Genomic DNA, 14,232 nt, shown 5'->3' on the forward strand with positions numbered 1-14,232 from the left:
CTCACTTTGACATAATTCCTTGGCACCAAGGTGGCGGTAAAACCACACTTTTGAAGCTCCCCAACTCACTTCAACACCGTTTCTTGTTGGCACCAAGATACCAGAGGATTCCACATGATGGTGGCAAAGCACGTCTTTAGGAGAAAGGAAGCTCCTCAATTTACTTCACAATATTTCCTTGCACCAAAATGGCGGTAAAACCTTGCTTTTGTCTAAATGAAGCTCTTAAAGTCACTCCAACAGAGCACAAAGATGCCACAGGATGGTCGCAAAACACGACTTTTGCCTTAAGTCCTCCATTCATTTCAACATAATTTCTTGGCCCCAAGACGCCACAAGATGAGGGCAAAAGTAGGGCTTTGCCCTCATCTTGTGGCGTCTTGGTGAAATGTACATTGAGGATGAACCTCCTCAACTAAGGTCGACATAGTTCCTTTGCACCAAGATACCAAAAAGTGACGTCGGCGGAAGTGGTTCAGGCACAGCCTTACACAGGATTCTTCAAACAGAACTGGTTATTGCTTGATGGCTGGATTGTGACATCATCTCTGTGATTCCACAAACCCACTGCGTACTCCACGTGTGTATCACTGACATGGTGCTTGGTTTCATTTAGTTGATCATGCAGGAGTTAACTTCTCTTTCAACGCCTGTACATTTCTAATTATGGATCTAATTAAATCACTCCGTTTTAGTATCCCAGAACAGACTTTCAATGAGAAGTTGGAGAAAAAAAACCCTCTAACCGGGGAAGGCATTGACGTCAATGACAGCGTGCTGGCCCGTTTGGTTATTGATGATGACGTCGATGCCGAACAAGGTCACGCCCAGGGCCTGCCGCAAGGACCTGGACAGTTCCCGGATGACGTCGTCGCTGGGAGGCTGAGACACACCCTCTACGTTCTCCCTCTAAAAGCACACGCAAGGACAAACGTCGCTTCAGTTTCATTCGCCCTGAGCACAGACCTCTGCCAAGGTTGACTTGTGGGATCACAAAGAACGAAATGCTTCAGACCCTTGGCAAAGGTAAGAAACGTGCTGGTAAAGTCACATAAGATCTGAGTCGTACTGAGGTCAAGTCTGAGGACGACTCCGGCTTGGAAACGTTGTGGCTGTTGAAAAAAATGGCTTTCCTGTCTGAAAACATAAGAAAGCAAAAGTGTAAGTTGGCGACACAGTATACACCGGTATTGTAATAATTCATTTTAAGCAGTAGGTGGCGACAAATCCCAATCATTGAAGAAACCACTGACTCGTAAACGTCTCCCTTTGTGTGTGTGTGATGCGTTGCTCGGAGCCACACAAATTAGCAGAGGTCATACGTTTTAAGGAAGCCAGATGTAAGGCGCTCGCATTGAAATAACGCCTCACATTCATTAAATATGACCACTAAAATAATAATTATTTCAGGATATTTTACAACGCTTGGCCATCATTCTTTTCATCATCACTGTTTTAATTGGTGTTGAAGGTTTTAAGGAGACGTGCTCACGTTAAGGATAATTAGGGCAAAGGTTCATTTTAGATTTTGAGGATCTGGAGAGAGTGGAGTGAGCATGAGCAGGCCTTTTGTCACTCCTAAAGGACACCACTGTGTGGGTGAGAGCCAATTGTAATTGCAGGGCACATATGGACAAACAACTATCAGATTCACACAGACGGACAATTTCAGTCTTCAAAGAATCTGTCATGCACGTTTCTGTAACATGGGAGGAGCTTGAGTACCCAAAGAGGCCGCAGACAAAGCCATTAGTCCACCTTCTAGCTGCTGAAGTCTTCCATAGTGTTCCCATGATAGTGTGACAAGTTCTATTGGACCAGACAGAACATTCCAGGCTCAGTGCTCCAAAGTGTCCTCTCTGCACTGTGAGTTTTTTTTGGGGGGGGGGGGGGGGGGTCCCCAGAGGAAGGTAGTTGCGTAAATCTTGGCTGTTTCTAAATGTGCACCGTACCACTGGATAATTTACAACCATGTTGGACAATCTGAGTCAACTGGACAAAAGTCAATTGCTCCTAGAAGCCTTCAAAGGTCAACCTCAAGGGTCGATAAAGACATTTTACAACATATTATAGTGGTCATGGGGGGGGGGGGGGGGTCTTCCTGGTGATCTTACCTGCAGGTCCAGCGGGGAAATTCTTGAGGGAGGGCCTCTCCACCACCGTGTAGGAGTCCCCAACCACAAACACCTTGTAGAGCACTGCGTTGTGGTTGATGAAACTCTGGACAACACAGGGGGGCTTCACGTCCTTCAGGTCATCCTCGCTGAAGATAATGGCCATCTTGGGGAGGGGGGCAGGATGTCACAATTTATTTTCTACAAATGACACATCTTCTTCTCTCTGCCACCAGCAACGTATACACAATTGAATGACCTTCCACAAGATGGTACCAATGACATACCGTATTTTCCGCACTAAAAGGCGCTTCGGAGTATATGGCGCAACTTTGACGAATGGCCTATTTTAATACTGTTTTCGTATAAAGGTGCAGAGACTAGAAGCTACAATAGTGGCTGCAGTTGCATTATGCATCCATGAGATGGAGCTACGCTAAAGGAATACAATACAATACAATACAGTTTTATTTATGTGGAGCTTTTACAACCGCGGCAGCTGTAACAAAGCGCTTTACAGAACATTTAAAATACAATGTCCAAAAAAATTGGAATAATGATCAATCTGTAAGGCGCACCATCGGCTTTTGAGAAAATTGAATGATTTTAGGCGCGCCTTATAATGCGAAAAATACGGTAATGAATCCTGTGTTTCCATATAGATATTTTGTGGGGTGATATAAAATATGTGCCTTGGCTCCATACAGTTCGGGAAACTGATTTAACAAGTGTAGCTGTGTGGAAAGGAGTGGTGATGAGAAGCATCGCTGCTTACTCGGTGCAAACGGTCAGCACAGGGCCACTTACCTCGTGGGAGTTGGTTCCATGGGCCACTCGCGTTTTGCAAACTGAGGAGCGAATCAAAATAGGCAGATGAGTCAGATGGTGACAACGTCGTGTGATCAAAAGGTGTAATTACTGTATATCAAATGTATTTTCATAATCGGGGTCAATACGCTTGCGAGACTTACTGAAGGGGAACGTGAGTCCGTGATTCCTGATCTGCTCCAGCACATCCGGGCTGCACTCCGTGTTGAGCACCATGAATGGAGGAGAGCAAATCCTCTCATCTAGGAGCACGACAAGGAAAAGACCAAAAGGAGAGATTTGGGGACTTAAAAAGGGAAAAAAAATCTTTGAAGAATCCTTAGTTAGTGAGACAATAAATGGCCTCTGGGAAACCAAAGTTGGACTTAAGATAAAGTGGATCCAAGTAACTTGGCAGACATTCGATATCAGGGGTCCAAAGTTCAAATTTAAAGAGGTTCAGTTCAGGGAAATATCTTCAAGAGATATAATGCATATATTATAATCCGGTCGAAATGCTTTTAATTTGCATGTTCACCCGGTGACTTTTTGTCCAGGTACTCCGGATTCCTACTACAGAGCAAAAACATACTTATTGTTCATTGAAAACTCTAAAGTAGCGCAAATGTCATCATTTGAATGTGAATGCCTTTTTTGTCCTAAAGTGTTTGGCTGGAGACCAGTCCAGGGTGTACTGTACTCCACTTCTTGCCCAAAGTCAGGTACGACAGACTCACTAACTCGCCACCCTAACGAGGAGAAGTGCTCATGAAAATAGGTGGATGGATATTTTGTGGTCACCCACTGACTGTCACAAAAAGAAAAAGTGAGACTAGTCCAGAGTACAGTATTCCAACTACAGTATTTGTTCAATTTCAAACTCTACTAGTAACAAAATAACAAACTACATCCTACATTTCGAAAACTAACCAAAAGTAAATATAATTATAGTGAAACTGCGCTTTGTTTTTATCTTAGTCATTTAATATATGAGAGCTTTCAGAAATCTTTTTCAATGGATTGCTGTGCAACCATACAGAAGAAGGTCAAACATGTTTTGTACAAAAATACACAGCGACCTTTTTATTTATTCATATTTTAATTTTCTGACACGTGACAAATTCCCCATGTATACGAGATGCTAAACTGAAACAAAAATGAACTAAAATGAAATATCCCAAACTATAATAACACACACAGGATGTCCTGAGACACAGGAAGCAACAGACAAGAAGAGTCACCAGTCACCAGACAGATGATTAAACTGACGTGTGATCAATGGCTCACTCGTCCTCAGCATCCACAAACGGGTAAATGACGCAAACGTCTGTACGTCATTTTTTTTCGTTTTTTTAAATGCTCCATTCAGTTGATTATGTCCAAGGTTATTCTTTTCCAGTGCAAGTGAAAAACAGCCCTGTCCTTGTTGTTGGAATAAAATCAGAGCTTTTTTTTCCTTCAACTTTCCAAATTTTGTGGCTCGTGAATTCCCCCTTTGAAGAAACCAACAGAAAAAGTATAATGCAGTGGAGCACATACCTCCGCCAAGGCTTAACAATGTCTAATACATTAAAAAGTCATCTCATTGACCAGCTAACACTTACCATTGATAGTCACGGTTTGCAAGCAACGGATATTTGACTCCATACGGTGGAGCAACACATTTAGACAGATAATGTAACGATACTCACAGGCATAGGTTATTTATCCTTTGCTAGAAATGAGGACGATTCCAGCATCTCACTAGTCACATACGACAGGAATGGTAGAAGTCAGCTATTGTTTTCCGTTTGTGCCTTCATGACTGTGCAGCATTATACCGGTTCCCGGTGGCCAGGGTGGGCGCATCAGGGGGACCAGCGTAATGAGTTGAATTACAGCATCAAATCACGGTGCTATTAATTATGTCATGACGTGATTTGAAGTGCAATATTATAGAGTGCGAGTTTTCCTTCTTAAAAAAACATTTTTGAGTGGAGCTGGAATCAACGAATGGCATTTCTGTTCCTGTTTTGTTTTTTTTGTTACAAGCGCAGTCTCGGTCCAAATTAAATTGATATGTTAAGGCACTATTATCATATTATCTGTATTTTTATGTATGGTATGTGCATTGGCTAATACAGTTGGGGAAAACTACATTATGGAGGACACAACTGGACGGACACTGCCCAACTTGTTCCCCCCAAATACACATAGACTGCATTGAAATGTCCAAAAGTAATCCCTTGGGCAGCACAATTATCGGAATCTGTGCCAACATTCAATGTTTTCTTCCTGTGCCCATGCGCAGCCCATCTACAAAGTTTCATGGCAACTTTGGTTGTTGTAGCCCTGTTCACTAACCCACCATCCAACACAATAAACCTGCTAAACGTCATCAGCTGTTAGCCTCGGCAGTGGCAGGGGATGAGGGGTGTTTGTGTGTGTGTGTGTGTGTGTGTGTGTGTTCCCCCTACTTGTGCTGATGTCAGGACAAAAATCATGTCACATTGTTGCTAGACTGTAGTGGGCCCCACAAGTTATCACAAATGATGAGTGGGGTTTTCCCCTCCTCCAAAAAGGAATGAAGACTAAAGAGGGCAGTGACACGAACAGGGAAAATCCGTACAGTCCATCGTGCAAACACACTTAATCTCTGTCATCAATAACTGCTTCAAATAAAGTGTATGCAGAAAAAGTGGTTAGGATTGCATGACTGTCTGTGTCTTATGTGTTGTGTTGTATTATTTTGTCATTTTACGTTCACTGTTCTGTTGATGGCGGCGCGGGTACCCGCAGCGGCTCCTCTCTCTCCTGTGCTGTATGTTGCACATCGGGCATATTTGACAAGAAAGTTGACTTGACTTGACTTAATATGTGCAAGTGAGATTGGTGCAGCAGAGTTTGATCCCACATAGTCTCTGCAGGCAGGAAGACCAGAGGGTCACCGATCACTCATCTCATCTGTCTCATCCCGCTCGCTGTGTTATTCCAGCAGGACATGAATAGCAGCGTTTAATGTTTTTTCAAAGGGGGCGAAAAAAGCATTGCATCATACATTAGCGAGGTGTATCATACTAACGACAAATGTCAATTCTCTGAAACAAACGGCAAATGTTATGAGACACAAAGAAAAGATTTCTAATAACGAGAGCTTTGCGCAGTCCAAAACGTGGTGACGTTTGGCGCTGAAGGACTTTGGCGGTGGGGAAGATGACGTGCAGGTGGAGTGGGCGGGTATCAATCCGGCTCTGTCTAAACACCGCGCGTTGGCGTCAGACTGAGCGGAGCCGAGGACGACGTTTACAGGACTTCATTGCAGGATTCCCTTTGAAACGTCACCAACCATTTCCATTGGTTTCTTTTTTTGGTCTTTCTGACTTACTCTGCTGCCTCAGGTCAGAGGACAAACATTCACCCCTAAAAGTTGAAACAATTTGGAATTCGAAAGCAGTTTCCCAGCCGTCAATAACAGTCGGGGAAAAAAAAAGCCTGTTCCGATGTTGCGTCTGGCATAACAAAGTCTCATCCTTTCTCAAACAATTAACGAGGGACAAAAAAAAGACCAAGTGATGGCTTGTCGATTGAAAAACTTCAAAGTCAAGGTAGTATCGGATGAATTACCTACATGATTCTTTTTACACATTGATGTCAGTTAGCGATGGTAAAATGTAAGAAAGGTTTTCGGATTGTGACGGTTTGGCTCCAATTATTTGCCGTGTGAAAAACGGGGCTGGCGTCCCAGTCTGGATTGTTTTCGTCTTTCGAGGCTCGGCTATAAAACGTTGACAGTAGCCAAGAACCTTGAATTGGACCTTGAGTGATCCATCAATCAGCAGCAGCTCATCAGGAAGACGTTTGTTTGACGGGCAAGATATGCCATTCTGGGTTTAGCCCGAATGAAGACTAAGTGTGGGATTTTCCCCAACATTCCTTATTTTGTCGTCCCGTTCCGAGGCGCCTTTGAGGAGGACGACGGAGAGTTTCAACGGGACGCGAAGCCTGCGTTGCAGCTTTTGAGGTGCTTCGCCAGTCGCCGGTCATTCCCGTTGCTATTTCGAGCTTGCTTTCCAGAAAACATGGCATTGGACTGCAACGCGCCAGCTGCATTTGCGATATTTTCAAAGTCAACTCCATACATGGCCGTGCATTGTGCTCGCTCCGAGATGGTTTGTCCTCCAATTCGATTCATGAATCATTTGGGAATATCTGGATTGTTTATCGGCTTACGCTCCCCGCAAAGCATTATGACAAACAGGTTGACATGTGACTATAACTTCCAGTAATATGGTGCGCGCTCGGCTCGGAATGAGTGTCCACACTCCCCCAAAGTGTTTGTCTTTCTCATGCTGCAACTATGATTAATTATTAATCTCCCGCATAAACGGGACAACTGCTATGTTGAGCCATGCCACGGATTAAACGCTGCAGGCGCAGGAACCTCAAGACGATCTGTTCCCATGAACAAATCCCGAGTGTTTTATCCGGAGCACTTTTAAAAAGCTGTTGACTTGACAACGGTTTCTGTCGGCGAAAACAGTCCGAGCTATGAAAACGGGGGATGAGTATACAAAAGGAAAGTGTAGAATTCCACTGCCTAACACAAAACCAGGCAGGGCTGGGTCATTACTGCTCATGTGCTCGCCTTTCCCCCCCCTCCCCAACTCATTTTTACACTTAGTTGAGCAAGATTAACCACAGCGCACCATTTAGATGCGCTGTGACTGAAACTATTTTAGAATGAATGAATATTAAAAATCGAGAGGAGCCAGATGAGGTGGCTCGGGCATCGGCATTAGGATGCCTCCTGAACGCCTCCCTGGTGAGGTGTTCCGGGCACGTCCCACCGGCAGGAGGCCCCGGGGACGACCCAGGACACGCTGGAGAGACTATGTCGCCCAGCTGGCCTGGGAACGCCCCGGGATCCCCCAGGAAGAAGTCTGGGCTTCCCTGCTACGCCCCGGATAAGCGGTTGAAGATGGATGGATGGGTGGAGTATTAAAAAAAAAAAAAGAACAGTCCAGTTGTGATCGATTCAATACTCTCAGAATAAAATCGCCTGGATGAATGGAAAATATTCCCAAGCAAGATATTAAATAGGGACTTCATTTCCCAGAAAAAGCACTTTGAGAGCATCCTGCTATTGAATACTATTCTGAGTCACGTTTTTCTTGCCGTCCAAGCTGCTTGGGGGCCTTGTGCTCTCTGCTGATAAGGACGAGGAAGTAGGGCTGAGCAATTAATCCACTATCGATGAATTCAAGTTTATTTGTCAGGACATCTTTTTTTTTAGCGTCTTCTCTGGTTCGATATGCATCCCTGCTGGCGTGCTCTGCCTTACAGTTACACAAAATGGCTACAAAGTGGACAAAATATCAAGTCTGTGTTGACTGCAGCTATTGGGTTGCTACGTAAAGTGACTTTTCTTGACCAGTCATAAGAGCGTTTTAAAATTGAGCGAGTTTAATTCAAAAGGAAGAAACAGATCACTTGAGCAGAAGCATTTGAAAAGACTCAAAGACATTGTGCCCATCAAAAGATTTCAAAAGCGGCGATTTAGCGAAATGTTGGAAACCTCGAAGTATTGCACATCCACACCACAAATATTTTTGCCTTGCCTCACCTGTGCAACTGCGCTTGAGAAAAGAATGTGAGGGGAGTTGCGATGATATTCGTACTCTTAACCATGGACTAGCCGAGTCATGCAATTTGATGGTTCGTTCTATTATGAAAAATTTAACATTGTAATGTAATAAGGAATATCTTCACATACATGTGTTGAACAAAGGTGTAGTTTTAGGGAAAGCGGTTATTTTTCTTCCCATCTGTAAAGGACAAAATGATGATAAAAATATTATAAGAAAAGATTTCTGTGGAAGTCAATGCAAGTTTCGGAATTAAAACTTCAAGCAGCCTTTCAGCACTAAACCTAAAAATTTAATGCTAACCTTAACACACTTTCACCACGCTTCCATAACGTTGCCACTGTTATGTTTTTTTTCTTTTTCAATGATACTCCTCCGTAAATTCCAACCCTAGAAATAACTTTACTGATGCACAACAACCAGTAGATGACATCGACGCCTCATTTTAGACGAGAACAGTTTGTGAGTCCATTCGGAGAAACAGCTGCAGTTTATGCAAACTAACTTTCTACTGCTGATCATAAAAGAACAGATATAGTCAGAATCAAACTTTTTTTCCCCCCTGGCGAAAGGAGTGACTGGCAGGAAATGAGTTACAGGGACAGTGAGTAAAAATGTGTTGATTTTTTTTTCCCCAATGTCGATTATTTCAAAGAAACACCATTAATTTCAATCCAAAAAAAAAAATCACATCAACGTAATTTTTTTCATGTAATTGTCGGTGAAGTCATCGCTAAATATATTACATAGGGCGCAAGAGCCTACAGGAGGCTGCCAGGTTTCTGCTACGGATACCCGAAGGAGACAAAGCTAGCGAACGTAGTTCCTCAACATCATGACTACGGCATTCGTAAAGTCCTAAAAGTCGTTAGTGATGACATTTTGCTTGCACTTCTGCTGAAGAATTGGCGGTAGTGTGGTCTCTCTGAGGCACCGCAGTGTGTCTATGTGCTTCGAAATGCTTGCGCGTCGAGATAAGGTCGTTGCATTCTATTAGCTCACCACTAGATGGTGCAAAATTATACACACAGTACCTTTAAGGAAAAAAAAATGTTGATGGTGGAGGTAACGTACAATCGCATCGATGTTTTCCTAACAGGCCTGCTGATTGTATGGTGTAAGATGATAATGTCTTTCTCCCAGTGTTTGTGTTGAAAGCAAACCGCAGTTGTCAAGGAGGTTTGGCATGCTGGGCCAACACCACCAGCACTGATGGGATCCGAGTGGTGGTGGTGCGGGTGGGTGGGTGGTTATGGGGATAAGAGCCATCTTCCTGTTCAAACCAAGTACACAGAAGGGGACAGTGATTCCTCATTACATAACACCCAACGCGTGTGTTTGGAGAAAAAGACGCCTTGTTGAAATTCTATTTTAGGAAACTTCGGACAGAGGCGGCGTGAAACATCTCTAATCACCGCATCCCGGCACCCGATATACACAGGGCCGTTCACCTTTATTAAAAGGCTTCCTGCCATGTACGGTGCGCCAGGAAATGTGCATGAGTCACAGGTGTGTTTACAGTGTGAGTGGGTAGAGAATGTGCCGGTGTCGTCACAAGCTCCAGTCAAAAAGGCCCCGCTGATGACTTGATAGGACTCGACAACAAGCGGGGGGCAGGTTCTGATCTGCCTGTGACAAACTTACGGAACCCGCCTCAAGCAGCAGGAAATGGAAAGTAATGGAAAGATGCATTTGCCATCCTCAGGAGGAGGACAGGAGTTATGGTGCGAGCCTTCAGCCCCGCAGGCGAGGATTTTAACATCTGCTCGGAAACGACGAGGGCAAGCAAAGAGCAACACAGTGGTCGTATGTTAGCAAGGTGTCAATGGTGGAAAGGGAGAGCAAAGACAGAGCTCGTGCGGCTACGATGACACCGTCATGAGAGGAGGCCGTTGAACGATCACTTCCTGGATCATCAGCAACTTCGGCTTTCATCAGAGAGAAGCCGTTTGACTGTTCATTTGACTTAAGTCGATTACTGACTATTGAATGTTTAAGTGATGAAACAATTGTTGTAAAGATAGTCCTGAAATAAAACTAATGGGGGAATCAAAACATACCTCCCTTGAATATTTTCTGCCATCTAAAACGACTATAAAATGGAGATTTCACAGAAAGCTGCTGCTGTCTGTAACCCGATGACACGGTAAACTGTCCACTGTAGTAACCGCTGTCCCTGAAAGGGTTAATCTGGAGTGGATGAATTTCACTTCGTTGCTCTCACCTTGCATACAGCTTTCTATCCTGTGGATGAGCTGGTAAGACTTGCAGCGGTCCAGTAGAGTCCTGATAGCTGGCAGGGGGTCCAGGACAATGGTCTCGGGGTGGGCATCAATGTAGTCCTGAAGAACAAACACAGATTTCACTCCCTACTATGGATGTCTAAAATAATAAGGATGACTCACACTTTTATTGCCTGCTGCTTTTGTGACATTTCCAACTAAAATGTTTGTGGCTCACGCCGAACGTATTCAAAGGAATGTCGATGTAAGGCACAGTCAGAGATGTCATCTAAACACCGGCATTCCATGAAAGGGTCAGCATGCCTCACTTGACAGAGAATGAGATGTATGCCAGCCGGTCTGTGTGGATTATATCACACCATCCCTGCACGACCGACAGTTGGGCCGGTGCGGGGTTGCCTGTTTTACGTAACAGCGCTCCAACCCATCTCGACTCGATGGATTTCTCCGCCAACCTTCGCCGCGATTTCTTCTCTGACACACAAACGCTGTCAGCCGGAGCTGGCTGGCTGACGTGGGCATTAAACAAACAGGCTGCCTCTTTGAAAAACGGCGCAGCAGCGGCGTCACGCGCGCCCCTGCCTAAAAGTAAACATGTGCCGAACACAATCATGCAATGGAAATGTCTTTTTGTAGAGCTGAAGAATTCATCTTTCGGATTTAGCCAGATCGAAATGGGCGATACAGATGAAAGCCCATTATGCAAGTCAAACATGCCGCTGCCAAAAATAAAGCCATACTAATCTTCCCGGAGTTTAGTGGAACACATTGACGATAAAGACAATCCGCAGCTGATTTTCGCATCCCAGAGGATGAAACGCATTCAGCGCAAGACGAGAGACGGGGTGTAAAAGACAAGTGGGTGTTAAAACGCTTTGGCTTTTCATCTCCGGCTGCAGATCAGGTTTGGTCGAGGGATCAAATCTATGGCTGAGGTCACTTAGATTGACCGCCTCCATCATCGGCTGCCAGTCACTGGAGTAAAACATGCTTGCAGCAGCCACCGGAGAAAAGCTAGCTCATAGAAACACGTTATCACTGATGAACGTTGTCTTCAGGGAAATATTCCAACAACAGGTCTACGTGCTCATGTTTGCGAAAGTTAGCCTCCACTTCAAATGAAACATATGCCCAGCAGGCAGAAAAGACGGATATTTTCACCAAAGTCGACATGTGGAATAATGAAAATACTCCAAGACAAAAGTCACTACTGGTTGAGATGAAAATATGATGGCATACAGAATACCTCTGAAGTGTAATGCCCTAAAAATCATACAATTCGGAACTCAAAAAAATAAAAAATAAATTTCAAACATTCAAATTTGCAAGTGGAACAGCCATCATGTGTGATGACACAATGGCTTCATTTTCATTGCTTTCATTTTGTCATCAACGACAGCTCGACCAGCTAAGCAAACACTTCTTTTCAATATGACCACAGGATAAAACTTGGAGCAGTGACCTACGGTCCCATGTGAGATGTTTCTCCCTTTGGGAAGAAGAAAGAAAAAAAAAGTCTTGAGGAGTGATCGGAAGCTGTCTCTATGTCAGCGCAAAGTTGATGTGCTGTTCTTTGGTCGCAACAAAGTCGTTGTGATTTCGTGCGCTGGCAGGTGAGCAATACCTGCACTCTTTGCACCAGCAGCACCGCCTGAGAATCGTTCTGGTCAGCCTCCAGGATGAGGTCCGTCAGTTTGTGGATGATGACGTCCAGGGGACCCAGCTCTTCGAGAGGCTGGCTGAGGTCCAACTGTGGGGAAAATAGCAGATCTGGGTTTGGGTTCAAACAAGGGATAGACGTCTGACTAATGGTGGATTTACACTACATTGGTCCAAGTGATACATTTCCGTTTTTTTTTTTTGGGGCGGGGGGGGGGGGGGGGGGGGTTGCTTCCAAGTGCCCCAATTACAGAGAGCTATTGCAGCGCAAAGAGAGAGAGAGAGAGGGGGGAATGCGTGAAATTGAATATCTCCCCATCATAATCAGGCCTCCCCGAAACATGGATAAAAATACAAAATGATCAGATAGCTGCCAACGTGACTGCAGCGTCAACAGACAGATGGACCCTCTTATGTGAGCCTGAAGTAATTGAAATATGCCCGTCTGTGACAAACATATACACACACACACACACACACACACTGCACAAACATATGTCCATTTTTTGCCATGTTGAATTTTTTTCCGAAATGCGAACATCTCATTAATATATATATATATATATATATATATATAACCCTTTCAGGGACAGCGGTTACTACAGCGGACAGCTTCTCATATTACAGGGTTGCATGAAAGGGTTAATGACAAAAATGGACACACATGTTTTTCACGGCACAGCGTCGATATGCAATATACAAGCGATGTAATGAGTGTGGCAACTTGTCCAAACATTATTTATGCACGTGGCCCTTAAAAGTTTAAATTTTTTTGCTATTCCATTATTTTCTTTGCCGTGAAGTGATGTCTTCAATTTTAAAAGCAGAGATGCCGTCTTGAAATATCAAAACTTATCACACTCTTGACAGAAACCGGAGACAATCTTTTTTCGTCATTTTGTCTTTCCCACAAAGTTTGAAAATCGAGACATTTTCTAATGGGATCGGATTATTTCTTTTGGAATGTTCTGAACTCCCTCTTCGATACCAATTTCCTGTTGATTTTTCATAATAAAGCCTTCAGGCGTGGCCATAGTGTGATATGTATGGGACTTTGCTGACAATCTTGGTTTAAAGTGTAAACTGAATTTCGCCTGTATGCGTATACATTTTAATATATTCATAAAAGATTCATGGCATCATCATTTAGAGATGTGTCCATAGAGCGTCAAATTATGTGCGTGCGTTTTTGTAACTACCAGAGTTCAAGTTGTATTTGCTTTGGCACGATTTAGTCTTGATGTCATCACGCAATCTATCTTTCACGACCAGTGAGGAGAGCCAGGCATTCATTACAAGCACGGCATAGTCAACAGATATCAAATTCGCCTTTGTTTAAAATGTATTCCGGTCATTGTTTGTACTTGCCACGTGGTTCGCAAGTAGAAAATCCAGTTCTAAGAGTGACATAAGAGCTTAGTGGGACTGCACGCACATAGGAACACACCTAAACATCAACTTTACCAGTGAGTGATAGATTTTAGCTGACAAGCACTTCGCTGAGGAAAAGTTCGGTTCACAGAGGATCAAGTCAGTTTGTCGTGACAAAAGAGCACCAAAAGAAAAAGAGCATTTTGTCTGTTTGTGTGTGACACCACTTATAAATGTTTAAAATACAATCATGTTTCAAGGTTTTGGGGATGTCCCAAGCAGCTCTCTCTGAGTTGGGGAGTTGAAGATAGAGTAGTCACACAGAGCGATTAAGTAGCCTTCATTGTGTAAGGACGAGTAAAAAGTGTACTTTTCGATGAGCATGTCCTGAAACCTCAACCTAGGCCTTGGCCA

General features: G+C 43.9%; 1 protein-coding gene across 2 annotated transcripts in view; it reads right to left on the reverse strand.

Annotated features, from left to right (window-relative positions):
- Positions 1-14,232, reverse strand: part of LOC147196297 (inositol-tetrakisphosphate 1-kinase-like) — a 30,481-nt gene that overhangs the window by 2,159 nt on the left and 14,090 nt on the right. Inside the window, exons 4-11 of one of the 2 annotated variants that reach the window (XM_086126916.1) lie at positions 12,413-12,538; positions 10,770-10,887; positions 3,086-3,184; positions 2,922-2,962; positions 2,115-2,280; positions 1,726-1,809; positions 1,070-1,137; positions 747-909 (exon numbers count right to left, since the gene is read on the reverse strand). In XM_086126916.1, the coding sequence (XP_085983042.1) occupies positions 747-909; positions 1,070-1,137; positions 1,726-1,809; positions 2,115-2,280; positions 2,922-2,962; positions 3,086-3,184; positions 10,770-10,887; positions 12,413-12,538 (865 nt within the window). The remainder of the gene's footprint in view (positions 1-746; positions 910-1,069; positions 1,138-1,725; positions 1,810-2,114; positions 2,281-2,921; positions 2,963-3,085; positions 3,185-10,769; positions 10,888-12,412; positions 12,539-14,232) is intronic. The other variant, XM_086126915.1, reaches the window with a different exon arrangement.

The sequence above is a fragment of the Hippocampus guttulatus genome, chromosome 13 (genome assembly GCF_054856545.1).
Source record: "Hippocampus guttulatus isolate MCC_2025c chromosome 13, RoL_Hgut_1.0, whole genome shotgun sequence".
Taxonomy (NCBI): Eukaryota; Metazoa; Chordata; class Actinopteri; order Syngnathiformes; family Syngnathidae; genus Hippocampus; species Hippocampus guttulatus.